At 41.9% G+C, this 17887-nt stretch overlaps 1 protein-coding gene across 1 annotated transcript in view; it reads left to right on the top strand.

Annotated features, from left to right (window-relative positions):
* Positions 1 to 16073, top strand: part of Polr1b (RNA polymerase I subunit B) — a 30858-nt gene extending 14785 nt beyond the window's left edge. Inside the window, exons 8-15 of the mRNA XM_042695526.1 lie at positions 1858 to 2029; positions 3410 to 3691; positions 7182 to 7315; positions 7775 to 7945; positions 8400 to 8556; positions 12096 to 12292; positions 12740 to 12993; positions 15189 to 16073. Of these exons, the coding sequence (XP_042551460.1) occupies positions 1858 to 2029; positions 3410 to 3691; positions 7182 to 7315; positions 7775 to 7945; positions 8400 to 8556; positions 12096 to 12292; positions 12740 to 12993; positions 15189 to 16071 (2250 nt within the window). The 3' untranslated portion in view covers positions 16072 to 16073. The remainder of the gene's footprint in view (positions 1 to 1857; positions 2030 to 3409; positions 3692 to 7181; positions 7316 to 7774; positions 7946 to 8399; positions 8557 to 12095; positions 12293 to 12739; positions 12994 to 15188) is intronic.
* The last annotated feature ends 1814 nt before the right edge of the window (positions 16074 to 17887 follow it).

Raw genomic sequence — 17887 nt, 5'->3', positions numbered from 1 at the left:
TATTCATCCAAGACTGTGGTTCTGTCACACACTGCTTTTTTTTTGGGGGGGGGGTCGGTCATGGGGCTTGGACTTAGGGCCTGGGCGCTGTCCCTCAGCTCTTCAGCTCCAGGCAAGTACTCTACCACGTAAGCCACAGGGCCACTTCCGGTTTTCTGGTGGTTTATTGGAGATAGAGTCTCATGGGCTTTCCTGTCTGGGCTGGCTTTGAACCTCGATCTTCAGATCTCAGTCCCCTGGGTAGCTAGGATTACAAGCATAAGCCTCTGGTGCTTGTACACATTGCTTGTTGACTAGAGGTTTGATGTGAGGTTGAAGGAATATGAAGAGTTCCTGTTTCCTAATGTGTGCTTTGGGAATAGTTTCTTATCTTAGCAAGTTAACTAGAAAGAGAACGATATTTACCTGGATTTGGTCATTGTATAGTGCATATTTGGGTGGAAGCATCACTCTGTGCTCCAGAATTTGTTCACTTTTTATATTATGTATCAACTAAAATAAAGCAGAATAGATTTTTGTTTTTGTTTTTGAGGCATGCTTCTGAAAGAGATTAGCTCCCAGACTCCTATGTTAGTCTCCAGAGCTTTTGGCACACGTATGGACCTTGCCTCTGGCTTTCTTCCTTTTTGTCTTTTTTTCACCTACTATTTATTTTTTCATTATGTTTCAGAGTTTTTCAGCTCTTCAACTCACGGTTAGTGCTCTACTACTTGAGCCACAGTGTCACTTCTGGTTTTCTGAGTGGTTTATTGGAGATAAGAGTATCGTGGACTTTCCTAACTGGCTGGCTTTGAATTGCAATCCTCACATCTCAGCCTCCTGAGTAGCTAGGATTACAGGCGTGAGCCACAATGCTCAGCTTATGTTTCCAATGTTATAAAAGCACATTAGGGGCTAGGAAGGTGGCTCAGTGCTTGCCTTGCATACATGAGGCCCTGGGTTTGATTCCTCAGCACCATATAAACAGAAAAAGTTGGAAGTAGCACTGGCTCAAGTGATAGAGTGAAAGCTTTGAGCTGAAGAGCTGAGGGACAGCACCCAGACCCAGTGTTCAGGCTCCACGACTGACCAAAAAAAAAAAAAAGCATATTAAGTGACTTGGTGTTAGATCTAATTTGGGAAATTGGATAGAAATCTGGAATTCTTGCTTGACTGCTGCCTTGGCCTCAAAGGTTTGTGGTGACTTGTTTTGGGAATTAAAGCTGCTCTGATTACTTGGTAAAAGTGTTTAAGTTAAAATTTTAAATTAAGCCTGGTACTGGTGGTTAATGCCTATAATCCTAGTTACTCAGTAGGCTGAGATCTAAGGATTGTGGTTCAAAGGTAGCCCGGGCAGCAAAGTCAATGAGACTTACCTTGAATTAACCACCAGAAACCCAGAAGTGGCTCTGTGATTCAAAGTAGTAGAGTGCATTCCTTGATATAGAAAGTGCAGGGACAGCTCCCAGGCCCTGCGTTTAAGCCCCAGGACCAAAAATAAATAAATAAATAAATAAATTAAAAAAATTAAAAAATAACTTGGCTCTGATTGAGAATTAAGGCCAAACCAACACATTTGATTGGTTCTGCCCAATCCTTGTCTGGTGCTTTGATCCCGCGTGGACTGAAGATGGTTTTGGCTGTCAGTAGTGTAAAGGCCAAGGATGCTGCTAAACTACTCTTGCAGTACACAGGACAGCTTCACACACACGCACGCATGCACGCACATACACATATGCACACACAGAACTATTTTTTCAGGTTTGTGGTTTAAATGTTTTCCCATCAGATGTATTAGTGGCTTTAATTATGTGTGAGTAAATGAAATTCATAAAAATTAAAACAAGTACTGTTTCAAATTTAATTTTTTTCTTTTAGGAAAAAATGGAAACTTGGTTAGTGTCTATTAAAATAGCTTTAGTAAAAAGGGCTCAGAAAACCAATGTGTCCATAAACAGTGAAAATTTGATGAAGATTTTTAGTATGGGAGCAGACCTTACAAGACCATTTGAATACCTCCTTGCTACTGGGAATCTGCGTTCAAAAACAGGTGAAATTTAATAGATAATTTTACTTTTTTTTCTAATTATTTGTATAATATGTCTGGTTTAATGGTAAAGTTACTTTTGGTAAAGACAAATTTTATGCTAAATATCTGTATCTTTGAAGGGTTTTAGACAGGATTTCTGTTCCCATACCCTTAAATCCAATTCTCATGAAAATACAGTCCATTGTTAGCATGTTAGTTAATGCTTGTGCATAATTGTTTCTCTCAGATGAATTTAATGTTCAAATTTTTACTTTTTGCCAGTACTGAGGCTTGAACTCAAGGCCTGGGCTGACCCTGAGTGTCTTTTGCTCAAGGCTAATGTTCTGCCACTTGAGCCACAGCACCACTTCTGGCTTTTTGCTGCTTTATGTGGTACTGAGGAGTCGAATCCAGGGCTTCATACATGGTAGGCAAGTACTCTACCACTGAGTCACATTCCCAGACATCTGAGATGAATTTAATTGCTATTTATCAACTGTGTAATTTTCTCTTAAAAGAGTGAAAGTTGTGCTAGAGGAGACTGTTAGGGTCAGTGGTACAGTTTGTAAATCTTTTTTTTTTTGCGGGGGCGGGGGGGTCCGGTCATGGGGCCTGGGTGCTCTCCCTCAGCTCTTCAGCTCAAGGCTAGCACTCTACCACTTGAGCCACAGCGCTACTTCCGGCTTTTTTCTGTTTGCTTATGTGGTGCTGAGGAATCGAACCCAGGGCCTCATGCATGCAGGGTAAGCACTCTACCACTCAGCCACCTTCCCAGCCCCCAGTTTGTAAATCTTAAAAATACATTTTTTTCTTTTCACAGTCCTGGGGATTGAACTTAGGGCCTGGGCACTGTCCCTGAGCTTCTTTTGCTCAAGGCTAGTTCTTTTTTTTTTTTGGGGTCCGGTCGTGGGGCCTGATCTCTAGGCCTGGGCGCTGTCCCTCAGCTCTTCGGCTCAAGGCTAGCTCTCTACCACTTGAGCCACAGCGCCACTTCCAGCTTTTTTTTTTTTTTTGCTTATGTGGTGCTGAGGAATCGAACCCAGGGCCTCAGGCATGCAAGGCAAGCTCGCTACCACTGAGTCACCTTCCCAGCCCCTCAAGGCTAGTTCTCTACCACTTGAGCCACAGCACCACTTCTGGCCTTTTCTGTTTATGTGGTTGTGAAGAATTGAACCTAAGGCTTCATGGATGCTAGGCAAGCTCTCTACCACTAAGTCATATTCCTGGCCCTAAAAATGCATTTTTTTATTGTTTATTTGCACTTATCAGAACTAATATAGAGCATATTTCAGTAACCCACTCTTGATCTGTAAAGTGCTCTGGGGTTTTGTCATCTCAAACAGTTTTGTGTTTTTTGTGTTAAGTTTGGCCTGGTTTTGAGTAAGTTTTTATTTTATTAAGGTCTCGGCTTCCTGCAAGATTCAGGACTGTGTGTTGTGGCTGACAAGCTGAACTTCATACGCTATCTCTCCCATTTCCGCTGTGTGCACAGAGGAGCTGCTTTTGCGAAGATGAGGACCACCACAGTCCGCAGACTGCTGCCTGAGTCCTGGGGCTTCCTTTGTCCTGTGCACACCCCAGATGGGGAGCCCTGTGGACTAATGAACCACTTAACTGCCATATGTGAGGTCGTTACACAGTCTGTGTATACAACGTCTATTCCAGCCTTGCTCTGCAGCTTGGGTATGTCATTTACCGCCTCAAGTCTTGAAAGGATTCTTATTCCTCCATGGAGGAGTTAAGCTACTTTCTTAACTTCTTATTTGAAAAATGAGGAAATGTTGTTGGTATTTACTTCTCTACCTTAAAACAAATATGTTAAAACATGAAATAGACTAGCAGTTAGATTGAAGAGAGTAGAGGGTTTTGTGTATTTTTGGGAGTCACTCTCCCTGCATCATTTGTTAGACTCCTGCATCTCTAAGTAGAAAACAGTTTTGGTCTAGAGGAAGAGGTAAGAATGTACTTGTCTACTGTATGTATCCTGTTTTCATCAGATAGGTAAGTAACCTTTGCTGTTGGTGGCCATGCAGCTGCTATCGCTGCTTTGACTGGAAACTCTTCTTTTTTCTCAGGCTTGATATTTGGCTTGATGTCACCTTCCAGTTGAAGATAATCAGCCTTTTCTATTCCTAGGGGTTTCTGGTTGTCACTTAGAAAATACTTGAGATATCAGTGTTTTAGTCCTGGGGGCTTCTAGTTACTTAGAATCCAGGAATCTTGGGGCTGGGAAGGTGGCTCAGTGGTAGAGCGCTTGCCTTGCATGCATGAGGCCCTAGGTTCGATTCCCTAGCACCACATAAGCAAAAAGAAAAAAGCCAGAAGTGGTGCTATGGCTCAAGTGGTAGAGCGCTAGCCTTGAGCTGAAGAGCTGAGGGACAGCGCCCAGGCCCAGAGTTCAGGCCCCACGACTGGACCCAAAAAAAAAGAATCCAGGGGGGCTGGGAAGGTGGCTCAGTGGTAGAGCACTTGCCTTGCATTCCTGAGGCCCTGGGTTCGATTCCCCAGCACCACATAAGCAAAAAGAAAAAAGCCAGAAGTGGCGCTATGGCTCAAGTGGTAGAGTGCTAGCCTTGAACTGAAGCCCAGACCCAGAGTTCAGGCCCCACGACTGGTCCACCCTCCCCCCCCCCAAAAAAAAAAAAAAAAGAATCCAGGAATCTTTGTCTTTTATAGTCTGGGTATGGGGTTTCCAGTGGGATTCATGTTTGTAAAGAAAACTTCCAGCTCATAGGGATCAGCTGGTAGCTATTCTCAAGCAACCAGATGAACTTTGAGTCTGGGGTCAAGAAATTTCTGTGTAAAAAGTATTTCTCCAGTTAGAGTCATCTGTGAGAAGGGGCCCCCCAGACACAATAAGTAAGAGTCAATATAACTTGTCCATTCACTCTATAAGGAAAAGAATAATCTTGTTTTCTACTAGGATTTAAAAATGTCTGTCAGCAAAGGACATGGCCCCAAGTGTTAAAGCACCTGCCTATCAAGGCCAAGGCCCTGAATCCAAATACCAGTACTGACAAAAACAAAAACAAAAAACCCCCAAATATCAGGGACTGGGAATGTGGCTTAGTAGTAGAGTACTTGCATGTGGTAGAGGGCATGCATGAAGCCCTGGGTTTGATTCCTCAGTACCACATACACAGAAAAAGCCGGAAGTGGTGCTGTGGCTCAAAGTGATAGAGTGCTAACCTTGAGTGAAAAAGCTCAAGGTCAGTGCGCAGGCCCAGATTTCAAGCCCCAGGATTGGCAAAATGAATGTACTTATCATGTACTATGTGATTTTTTTGTTTCTTTTGTATGTTCCTCCCCCACGGTATAACTCGTATTCACTGTATTTAATTCCCATGCCATGTATCTTGTATATACACTTTTCTAATTTGGGGAAGGACGGGGGAAAAAACAAAGGGATACAGGTTGACCCATTGTAACAATGAGATGTACATGACACTATGTTGAAAACGAACTTACAACTTCGCTGGGTGAGGGGTAGTTGGGGAGGTGGGGAAGGAAGGGATGGTAGGGGAAAAACAGGAAGAGGCAACAATGCTCGATAGGAAATGTACTCATTACCTTACTCATGTAACTGTAACCCCTCTGTACAGTATTTTTACAGTAAAAACCATATTAAAAAATCAGTCTACGAGAGGGTAAAAGGATAAAACAAAAAAATGCAGTGATAAGAAGCAGATTCTATTACAGAAGAACAGATGGGAAAGGTTATTTGCTCTGACACTAAAGAGGAAGACAGAAAAGACTAACTAGACCTGGCCATATTAGGGTGACAGATGAAACACTGGGTACCCTGTAATACTCAGGAAAACACTTGACTCTCTTCAGAAAGTAGCTATGGTCTGTGAGAAATTGTGCTTTTTATCTTGAGTATAGTCAATTCTTGTTATTTATAGTCCTTGGATTGGTTGTTTTGGTGTTTGTTTTATTTTATTTTATTTACTTATTTTTTTGGTCTGGTCGGGGGCCTGAACTCTGGGCCTGGGCACTGTCCCTCAGCTCTTCAGCTCAAGGCTAGTGCTCTACCACTTGAGCCACAGTGCCACTTTCGACTTTTTTCTTTTTGCTTATGTGGTACTGAGAAATCAACCCAGGGCCTCATGCATGCAAGGCAAGCTCTCTACCACTGAGCCACCTTCCCAGCCCCTATTTTATTTTTTTTAACTCATGGCCTTCCACTTGCTATGCTGACAGTCTACCACTTGCTTCACTCTATCAGCCCAGTGTGCAGTCCTTATATTCTATGAAGTCATCACCAGTGCAGGATTAATGAGTACTGAACGGCTATTCCTAGAGGATCCCCTAGGGCCCAGTGTCTGTGCATCTAACATTGACCTCTTGGCCAACAGTATCTGTAACTGTAAGCTTACCTAGCACACATATTTTCTCTGTAAAATACTTACAACTACCCTATATTTAGGAACACTAGCCACTGCACTTGAGGGCCATTGTAAACATACTTTAAAAAGCAAAAATTGTGGCATTGAACAGATCTCTAAAAAGATCTTTGTTTACTGTGGGAGAGATGAGACCAGAAGGCAGAGTATACGCTCCAGGCAACCCAAGTATTTTCACCTCAGGACCTTAAAGTGCCCATTTGTTAATTTTGTGGTTACAAATATACCTAGTAGGCAAATTTGCAAGTAATGATCAACTGCAATTAGGTTTTTTTTTTTTTAAAGAGGCTAATAATAAGTTCAGGTGGATCAGAAATCAAAATGCAGAAAGGTAGACAATGCAAAGCCTCCCTGTGTCCCCAGCCTGGGTCTTCACCACAGTGATCTGTACTTGGGCAGCAGTGCAAAAGTATGCTTGTGCTGGGTGCCTGTGGCTTACGCCTGTAATCCTAACTACTCAGGAGGCTGAGATCTGAGGACCACGGTTCAAAGCCAGCCCGCGCAGGAAAGTCTGTGAGACTCTTATCTCCAATAAACCACCAGAAAATCGGAAGTGGCACTGTGGTGGCTCAAGTGGTAGAGCGCTAGCCTTGAGCTGAAGAGCTGAGGGACAGCACCCAGGCCCAGAGTTCAAACGCCACAACCAACAAAAAAAAAAAGTATGCTTGTCCTAGGGAATCAATGAAGCAATTGTTAAACTTACCTAGAGGGCATTGGAAATGTTGGATAAAACCTGATGTGATCATTCTGTGTGTTCCCTTTGCTAGGAGTCACTCCAGTTGATGGGACACCACACCAGCCCTATGGCAAGTGCTACCCAGTCCTGCTGGATGGTGTCATGGTGGGCTGGGTGGATAAGGAGCTTGCTCCTGGCATTGAAGATTCTCTCCGGCGTTTTAAGGTGATCTTGAGTCTTTGTGATTTATTGTACCTCTGGCCTTTAGTTTTGAGTTTTTCTAGTTAACCTGGTGGCCACAAGGCCACCTGACATCGTTTAAGGTCTTCTCCTGTGATACATTAAAAGTGAAGTCAGTAATCTGTATTTCATACATCTGAGGATAGATTTGGCTTATTTGTTTTCCAGTCTAACTGCTTGGCTGATAATGGTTGAGCCCCCAAAGTGCCATCTCTTGAATGTGGGGTGGATGGCCTTGGATGTGGGGATGGGAATGTCATGGACAACCATGTTTTTGGAGCACAGGCCTGATTTAATTTCTTAAGATACTGCTTGGCCCCCTGGTTTAACCTGCCTTCTGGTGGCGATAGTGGAAGGGGGTTACAGGGGGGGGGGGGGAGGGGGGGGCAGTGGCATGTGAAGCATACTATTTATTTTTCATTGAATTATTTTTGTTGAAAACAGGTATTGAGAGAGAAAAAGATTTCTCCCTGGATGGAGGTGGTCCTTATCCCTATGACAGGAAAGCCAAGTCTGTACCCTGGGCTGTTTCTCTTCACCACTCCTTGCAGACTGGTACGGCCTGTGCAGAACTTGGAGCTAGGCAAAGAAGAACTGATTGGAACTATGGAACAGGTACCTAGAATGTGTGATGAATGGCTGAGTGCTTGAATCATATACAACGGTCAGGGGTTTAGTTGTGTCTTTTAAAGGGATTAAGGGAAAACTAAACTTTGCTTCCCTACTCTGTGACCAGCACTAAGCATTTTTTATGTCTTGCCTCATTCCATGAAACCTGAGGGAGACTTGGTGGTTTCATTCTACCCAATTCCCAGAACTCCTTTGTTCCTGGCCCTATCCCATCTGGGGACAAACACTGTTAAACTCACTCTATCTCTCCCTCCCACTCCCTCCCAGCCTGTGGGAACTTCCTGTGCTTCACAGTGAGTCTCTTTAGGGTTCATGGTGCTGGGGAAGGAGAGTATCCTTGGAGTCTTCCAGTGCTTACATCTGAGACACTGGAAGAGTTAAGAGAGTGGCAGTCCTGGTTATATCATCCCTTGAACTACTTCAACTTCCTTTCCTGCAGCTCTTCATGAACATTGCTATCTTTGAAGATGAGATTCTTGCGGGAATTACCACTCACCAGGAGCTCTTCCCCCATAGCCTGCTGAGTGTGATCGCCAATTTCATCCCATTCTCTGATCACAACCAGAGTCCCCGCAACATGTACCAGTGCCAGATGGGTAAGGTGGGCCAAAGGAGGTGATGGGAAAGTACATGGACAGAAGAAAAGCACTTGGAATTTATTATGAAGTGTTTTCAAATGGCTGGGAATGTGGCTTAGAGGTAGAGTGCTTGCCTAGCATGCATGAAGCACTGGGTTTGATTCCTCAGTACCACATAAATAGAAAAGGCCAGAAGTGGTTCTGTGGCTCAAGTGGTAGAGGAGCCACAAGACTGGCAAACAAACAAACGAAAATGAAGTGTTTTCAAACCTAGAAAAAAGTGGCAAAGAGTAGGGCTGAGAAACTCCCAGACAGCTGTTTCTCAGTTTACACTGGGGTTTTCCATGAAGATGAGTTACTGGAACAGTGGTCCCCTCCTTGCACAGTTCAGTATTTATCCCCAACAAAGGCCTACACTTGCGTAGCTAAGGGTAATTGTCAAAATCAGAATATTTAACATTGATACTCTTATTTTAGGTCTTACCCAAATTTAGACTAGTCCAGTTTATGACAGTTTTGTTCTGTGCATCAAGCATCCACTGAAGATCATATATTTAATTGTCATAGTCTTTTTAAATGTAGAATATCTATCTTGTTTGGGGCTTTTTAAATGTTGACTTTTTTTTTTTTTCCTGTTCAAGGCTATATCACTCTACCATTTGAAACACAGCTCTACTTCCCACTTTGTGATGGTTAATTGGAACTTAGTGTCTCACAGACTTTTCTGCCCAAGGTGGCTTTGAACTGTGATCCTCAGATCCCAGCCTACATATGAATGTAGGTAGGAATCCAGTGTGAGCCCCTAGCACCTGGCTAATATTGACAGTTTTACAGAAAAGAAAATCATTTACCTTATAGATGGTACATAACTTTTGAGTTCCCCTGAGATCCTGTTGGCTGGGTTTTTAGAGGATACAGTCATTAGAGTCACTCGAATAATTACCATTTTATGTTGCTTATATCTTGTGGAGATTCAGGTTTTTGCGACACACAAATTCCTTTACCCCTGAAAAATTTTCATTTTTGTTTGTTTTTTGTTTGGGGGGTCAGGATCTCACTTTGTAGCTCAGGTTACCCTTGAACTCCTGTCTCAGAGCCTGCCTCTGCCTCCCAAGTGTAGGTGCCACCTCCACACCTGGCACCCCTTGCATTTCTCATGCAGGTTGTTGGCTATATGTTCCTTTGTTTTGCACTTTGCTGAAATTTTCACAGCCTATGCCATTTTGGTTGACATTTCCTTTTTTTTGCACTTGAAAGTTGCTATATTGTCTCTTCTTGATCTGTTATTTCTAATTAGAAAGGAGTAGTTATGTTTTCTTGTGTACAGTGTGCCATTTTCCCTCTGTCCTTAAGATTTTCTGGTTTTTTTTTTGGGAAGATTAACTATGATTATTCCTAAAACTATTGTTTCTGCCTTTTCTTTCTCTTCAAATATTCCATTATGTATCATTTATGGTAAACCATTTGACATTGTCCCAGAAACCATTGAGTATGGCATTTCCTTCCATCCCTCCCTGCCTTCCTCCCTCCCTCCCTCCCTCCTTCCCTCCCCCTCCCTTCCTCCTTTCCTCCCTTCCTTCTTCCTGCCCTCTCCCTCCTTTCTTCCCATTCTTCCCTCCCTCCCTCCCTCCCTCCCATCTCTTCTCATTTTATTTTACTTTATTTCTATTTTTATTTCTGTTTTATGCTTCCTATCACAGATAAAGTGACAAGCACATGACACCATGCCCAACATTCAGTTGAGAACAGGGTCTGATGAACTCTGGTACTTGAGCTGGCCTTGAACTGCAGTCCTCCCAGTCTTAGCCTTCCAAGTAACTATGACTATAGGTATCAGACACTGGTGCCTGGCTGCAATTTTTTTAACTGTTTTGAATTTTTCATTTTAAAATTGTTATTATAAAGGTGATGTATAGAGGGGTTACAGGTTACAGTTATATAAGTCAGGTAATGAGTACATTTCTTTTTAGGCTATGTCCTCCCTCCCCCATCCTCTTCTAGTTTTTCCCTTCTATCACCATCCACAAGTTGTATAGTTCATTTTGAACATAGTGTGTAATGAGTACTATTACTGCATTTGTTCATCCTTTGTTGCAGTTTAAAAAACAATGCGTATCAGGGTTTGAATTCAGGCCTCTAGCTTGCCAGTCAGGCATACTTCCACTTTGAGCTAGGCCTGCAGCCCTTTTTATTTCAGTTATTTTTCAGATAGGAACCCACACTTAGGCCAGTCTAGGCTGGACTTTGATCTTCCTAATTATACTTTCTGTGTAGCTGGGATGGCAGGCACATGCTACCACCTCCAGCATATTGATTGAGATGGTGTCTCAAACTTTTTACCTCGGCTCACCCCAAACCATGGTCCTTTTCATTTTCTCCTTCCTAGTAGTTAGAATTACAAGTATCAACTCCTATACCTGGTTCAGATTTTTTTCTTGCATTTAGATCATGTTTTACTGTTCTGTATGGCCAGTAACAATGTATCAAGGACATTGTAAATAATGTTTTTAGAACCGTAAGCTGCATGATGGTTTTACTGAAGAGGATTAGTTGCTTACTTTTAATGGATTGTTCCCTTGGCTGAACACAGCAGGTGACGCACAGGCTTTTAGTCTTGGGTGGGCTTGTTGGCCATGTCTCATGCACACGTAGTTCAGGAATCCACCAAAAGTTTGGACTCAGTTTATGTGCAGAATTTAAGGCTCTCTATAGTTCTCTTGGTTTTGAAATCTGTAGTTGCTGTTAGTTGCTGTCAGGCTCTGTGAGCAGTAAGGCTGTGAGTTTCTCAGTTACAGTTGTTACACTGCACCAGGAGGCAAAAGAAAAATAAAGTAACCGGAAAATGAAAAACAAGTTCACTTATGACAGTTCTTTTTGCTCAGATATAAATTCCTTTCATTTTCTGGTTAGTCCTCAGTGGTTCAGGTCATGGGGAAATGTATATAAGGTAGTCCTTTATTGCTGAAATCCTGTTTCCTAACTTGTTAAAGCTCCATTATGTGTATATATTTAGTTTTATATATTTTAATTTCTAAAGTCATTTTGTTCTGAAATGATTGTCTATAAAGTAGTACAAAGAAACTTACTTATACTCCTGTATCCTACAAGTAGTACAAAGAAACTTACTTATACTCCTGTATCCTACAACCCAAAATTTACACATTTTTAACATTTTTATTAACTCAAGTATTTTTAGAATAGTTGCTATCCTCTTTTAATTGCCCCTTTTTCTCAGAAATACCCTGTAGCTTGTGGATAGCCTTTATATGTCCCTTTACTGTTTCTGTTCTTGTGCCCGTAAATACAGAATTATTTGGAATGTATCACAAATAGACATAATAGCATTAAAGGTCATTTTGTGTTTCTTTGCAGTGGTATGGTTTTCAGGGTCTGGGCATGATGATTCATGCAGATACTTCACAGTATTAATCTGTAGTAAACATAACCACCTTCAATGGTGAATGGTTAGTTGTTTCTGGTCTAATATGACACCTTTATAACAGAGGACTAAACATCACAAAAATGCACAGATTTTTTTCTTTTAATTTTTTCTGTAGGTAAACAGACTATGGGCTTTCCACTTCTCACTTACCAAGACAGATCTGATAATAAACTCTACCGTCTTCAGACTCCACAAAGTCCTTTAGTAAGACCATTCATGTATGACTATTATGACATGGATAACTATCCGATAGGAACAAATGCTATCGTTGCTGTGATTTCTTATACTGGCTATGATATGGAAGATGCCATGGTAAGTTTTACCAGGTGTAATTCCAGTCCTGTGTATGTGTGTGTGTGTGTGTGATCACTGAAAGAATATTTATCTGTCCCCAAGTATCTAGTATTGGGCATACAACTGTTCCATTGACTAGTTAATTCTTGGTCTAAATGAAAAGTGGTAGACCTTGAGGGAGATTTACTGAACAGTCAGGCATGCATATCTCCTCCGTATTTCAGTACATATTATTAGCAAATATTGAATGAGTATGGTCTTGATTCTATCTTTTACATTTATGTATTATTAGCTATTAATGTGTCTCGGTTTTAATAGTATTGGATAATTTGAAAAATAAAGAGTTTTAAAATTAAGCACCAGTTTACCTAAATCAAATTTTAGTAGAATACCACCTGACTGACTTTTTAAAAAAAAATTTAAATCCTGTTTGTTCTCATTCTTTGATATTCTCTGATCTCATAGATTGTGAACAAGGCTTCTTGGGAGCGAGGCTTTGCGCATGGAACTGTCTACAAGTCTGAGTTCATAGACCTCTCTGAAAAGATCAAACAAGGAGATGATAGTCTTGTGTTTGGGGTCAAACCTGGTGACCCACGGATTGTGCAAAAGTTAGATGATGATGGATTGCCATTCATAGGAGCAAAGCTGCAACACGGAGACCCCTATTACAGCTACCTAAACCTCAACACTGGGGAGAACTTCGTGGTTTACTATAAGTAAGTTTGGGGTTCTATGCTGGGTTTCTTTCTTTTCTTTTTCTTTTTTTGTCGATTGTGGGGCTTGAACTCTGGCCCTGGGCACTGTCCCTGAGGTCTTCAGCTCAAGGCTAGCACTCTACCACATGAGTCACAGCGCCACTTCCAGTTTTCTGGTGGTTTATTGGAGATAAGAGTCTCACGGACTTTCCTGCCTGGGCTGGCTTTGAACCACAATCCTCAGATCTCAGCCTCCTGAGCAGCTAGGATTACAGGTGTGAGCCACCAGCGCCGGCTTGTTTTTTTCTTTTCTATTTTTTTTTTTTGGTCAGTCCTGGGGCCTGAACTCGGCCTGGGTGCTGTCCCTCAGCTCTTCATCTCAAGGCTAGCACTCTACCACTTGAGCCACAGTGCCACTTCTGGCCTTTTCTGCTTATGTGATGCTGAGGAATCGAACCTAGGGCTCCATGCATCAAGGCAAGCACTCTACCACTGAACCACCTTCCCAGCCCTGGGATTTTGTTTTTTGACAGTACTGGAGTTTGAACTAAGTTCCTTTTGATTGCTGAACAGGCACTCTACTACTCGAGCTACTCCACCAGTCCCTTTTTACATTGATTATTTTCAAGATAGGATCTCACTATGCCTGAGTCCAACAGGATTGAGATCTCCCTTAATGGTACTTCCTCATGTTACTGGAATGACATGTGTACCCCATCACACCTAGCCATTGATGGAGATGGAGTTTTGTGAATTTCCATGTCCTGGCTGGCCTCCAACTGTAATTCCCCAATCTCTGTCTCCCAGGTAGGTAGGATTATAGGCTTGAGTCACCTTGCCCAGTTCTGTGCTATTTCAGGTATCGTGTGTGTGTGTGTGTGTGTGTGTGTGTGTGTGTGTGTGTGTGTGTGTGTGTGTGCGTGCGCGCGCGCGCGCGCACATGCGCGCTTAGTTATCTTTTAACTACAGAAGTTTTGAAAAAAATTAATAAGTAGTAATTCAGTTACGGTCTTTTATGCCTATTACCATCACAAAATTAAGACTGAGTAATAGAAAGTAAATTTATTTCTCACAGATCTTGAGGCTGGGAATTGACTGCCTGATGAGGACTTACTCCTCTTGGGGCACTGTCTCACATAGGAGAAGGTAGAAGGACACAGCTGAGTGGATGACTCCTCAGGTCACTGTGTATTCCTGAGAGTCCCATTCTCATGATTTGGTACAGATAAAGGCTTTGACTCTTCGTTGCACCACAGTGGTGATTAGGTTTGAGATGAGCTTTGGAGGGGACACAGACATTCAAACCATGGCAATTAGGGTTTCAGTCAGAGCTAAACTGGCATTGCTTAAATGGTCCAAAGTTCTATCTGCTTTTCTGAACAGTCTGATATGTGAGTTTTCTGTATTTATTTTCAAAACCTATTGGAACTCTGATCTTATAGTGTTAGGGGTTATTTCCTAGAGATAAAATACTAAGTTCATTATGCCTCATTAAAAATTATTTATTTAAGGCAGGCTCTGGTGGTTCACGCCTGTAATCTTAGCTACTCAGGAAGCTGAGATATGAGGATCATGGTTCAAAGCCAGCCTGGGCAGGAAAGTCCGTGAGACTCTTATCTCCAATAAACCACTAGAACAACCGGAAGTGGTGCTGTAGCTCAAGTGGTAGAGTGCTTGCCTTGAACTGAAGAGTGCAAGGACAGCACCCAAGCCCAGAGTTCAAGCCCCACAACGTACAAAAAAAAAAAAATTATTTTTGTGCAGTCCTGGGTGTTGTCTCAGCCTTTTTGCTCAAGATTAGCACTGTGCCACTTAAGCCACAGCTCCACTTCCTGTTTTGTTTTTTTTTAAGTTAATGGGCTTCGAACCAAAATCCTCAGATCTCAGCCTCCTACATAGGTAGGATTACAGGAATGAATCATGAGTGGATGAAAATAAAATTTTATTTTGGCTTTTACAACATAAGATAATGTAAATGATTTTAGTAGGCCTTCATAATAATGTTTCATCTGATTTGCCTCTGGTGATCTTTCAGATAAACAATAGGGTTATTGATTTAGAGGGATATCAACTCTATTCCTGTTGGTGGGCCGAAGTGACAATTAAGTTTTATGAATACCTTTTATGAGTCCTAATTACATTAATGAAACTTAAGACTGTCAGTAATTTTAAGCAAATAGCATAATTGCTACATGTTTGTTTTTATTTTTCCCTAGGAGTAAAGAAAATTGTGTAGTGGATAATATCAAAGTGTGCAGCAACGATTCTGGGAGTGGGAAGTTCAAGTGTATCTGTATCACCATGCGAGTCCCCCGGAACCCAACTATTGGAGATAAATTTGCCAGTCGTCATGGGCAGAAGGGCATTTTGAGCAGATTGTGGCCAGCTGAGGACATGCCTTTCACTGAGAGTGGGATGGTGCCTGACATTCTGTTCAATCCTCACGGTTTTCCATCCCGTATGACCATTGGCATGCTAATCGAAAGTATGGCTGGAAAGTCTGCAGCTCTGCATGGTCTCTGCCATGATGCCACACCCTTCATCTTCTCTGAAGAGAACTCTGCCTTAGAATACTTTGGTGAGATGTTGAAGGCTGCCGGCTATAACTACTATGGCACTGAGAGGTTGTATAGTGGCATCAGTGGGGTGGAACTGGAAGCAGACATTTTCATAGGTGTAGTTTATTATCAACGTTTACGCCACATGGTATCTGACAAATTTCAGGTTAGGACAACTGGAGCTAGGGACAAAGTCACCAACCAGCCTGTTGGGGGAAGAAATGTCCAGGGTGGAATCCGTTTTGGGGAGATGGAACGGGATGCTCTTTTGGCTCATGGGACATCGTTTCTTCTGCATGACCGCCTCTTCAACTGCTCTGACGGCTCGGTAGCTCATGTGTGTGTCAGATGTGGCAGTCTGCTCTCTCCTTTGTTGGAGAAGCCACCCCCTTCTTGGTCTGCCATGCGTAACCGAAAGTACAATTGCACCCTGTGTAATCGCAGTGACACCATTGACACTGTTTCTGTGCCTTACGTTTTCCGGTATTTTGTGGCTGAACTGGCAGCCATGAACATCAAAGTGAAATTGGATGTCGTTTAGCTTGATTAGAAGATCTAAAAAAGCTAGGTGATGGTGGCTCATACCTGTAATCTTGGCTACTCATAGGAAGCCGAGATTTAAGGGTCACAGTTTGAAGCCAACTCAGGCAGCAGAGTTCATGAGACTCTTGTCTCCCATAAGAAAAAGCCAGAAGTGGAAGTGTGGCTCAAGTGGCAAAAGGGCTAATATTGAGCAGAAAAACTCAGGGACAGAACCTAGGTTCTTAGTTCAAGTCCCAGGACCAGGGTGCAAAGCGCACACGTGTGCACGCATGCGCGTGCGCGCACACACACACACACACACACACACGCACATACACAAAATAATAAAATATAATTTTCAATAAGGATACTATTACTTGGTCACTCTTAATTTTTCAAGGGTGTTCATACTTTAAATGAAGACTATATAATCAAGAAATGAACGTTTCTGAGTCTCTGGTGTAGAAAGTGCTAAAGTTTTTTGTTGGTATGTTTGTTAAAAAAAAATTCTGTGTGTACCCTCTTTAAAATGAAATATTGGGAAGCTGGCCACTGGTGGTTCATACCTATAATCCTAACTACTCAGCAGGCTGAAATCTGATGATCGCAGTTCAAAGCCAGTTCAGGAAAATCTGTGAGACTTTTCTCCAACAATCTACCCTTCTAAAAAGCTGGAAATGGAGCTATGGCTCAAGTGGTAGAGCACTTGAGCAAAAATGCTGAGACAGCACCCAGGCCCTGAGTTCAAGCCCCAGGATTAGCATTAAAAAAAAAGTTAGTGGGACTGGGAATGTGGCTTAGTGGTAGAGTGCTTGCCTAGCATGCATGAAACTCTGGATTCGATTCCTCAGTACCACATAAACAGAAAAAGCCAGAAGTAGTGCTGTGGCTCAAGTGGTAGAGTGCTAGCTGTAAGCAAAAGCAGCTCAGGGACAGTGCCCAAGGCCCTGCTTCAAGACTGGCAAAAGAAACAAACAAAAGTCATTGGTAAATAGGAAGTCATACAGGGAAGTCTCCCAGGTTCCCTGTTCCCTTATCTATAGTTGGGAGAGTGTGATAAATTTAAAACACAAGCCATACATGTAATTTTTTTAGCGTTACATAAAATAATAGAAGTATTTTAACAATGTTATTGAAGTATAATTGTATGTGAAAAAACTATATATCTAATATATACAGTTTGATGGCTTTGAGCATGCGCATAATTTATGATGCGATCACCATGATCAAGGTAAATATAAAAATGTCAAATCCAGTTTCATGTCCCTTTGGAGGTTGTGCTTTCTGTGTATGTATTTGTGAATACTTAGTTCAAGATCTATCCTCTTGACCAGTTTTCAAATGTGTAATAGAAGACTGTCAACTGTGGCAACTTATACTCATCTTTGTACCTGTTGAACAACTTTCCATTTTCCTGGCTCCTGGCAACCACCATTCTACTGTCTGTGAGTTGAGACTATTTCAGATAATTTATATAGTGGGATCATGCAGCATGTGTACTGTGACTAGCTTACCTAATTCATTAAGGGTCAATCATGTAGAATTAGAAGGATTTCTCCTTTAAGGCTGCATGTGTCTTTACCCAGAATTTTGCTTCAACATGTAAAGAATATTAAAAAATTGAGAATTTTTTCAGACTGTGCCTCTAAAATTCAGTGAATATTTAATATTTAGTCTGTTACATTATTTATATTGAGCTGACTTCACATCTATTTGTTCACTGTTTCTTTTTTACATCCTTTTTTCTTTTTTTTTTTTCAGTCCTGAGGTTTGAACTTAGGGTTTTGTATTTGCTGAGCAGGTGCTCCATTGATGAAGCCATGGCTCAGGTCCTT

Source organism: Dipodomys spectabilis, unplaced genomic scaffold (genome assembly GCF_019054845.1).
Source record: "Dipodomys spectabilis isolate Male_0828 unplaced genomic scaffold, ASM1905484v1 ptg000187l, whole genome shotgun sequence".
Classification (NCBI taxonomy): Eukaryota; Metazoa; Chordata; class Mammalia; order Rodentia; family Heteromyidae; genus Dipodomys; species Dipodomys spectabilis.
Note: the sequence above shows the minus strand (reverse complement) of the source record. Positions and strands in the feature narration are given on the sequence as shown.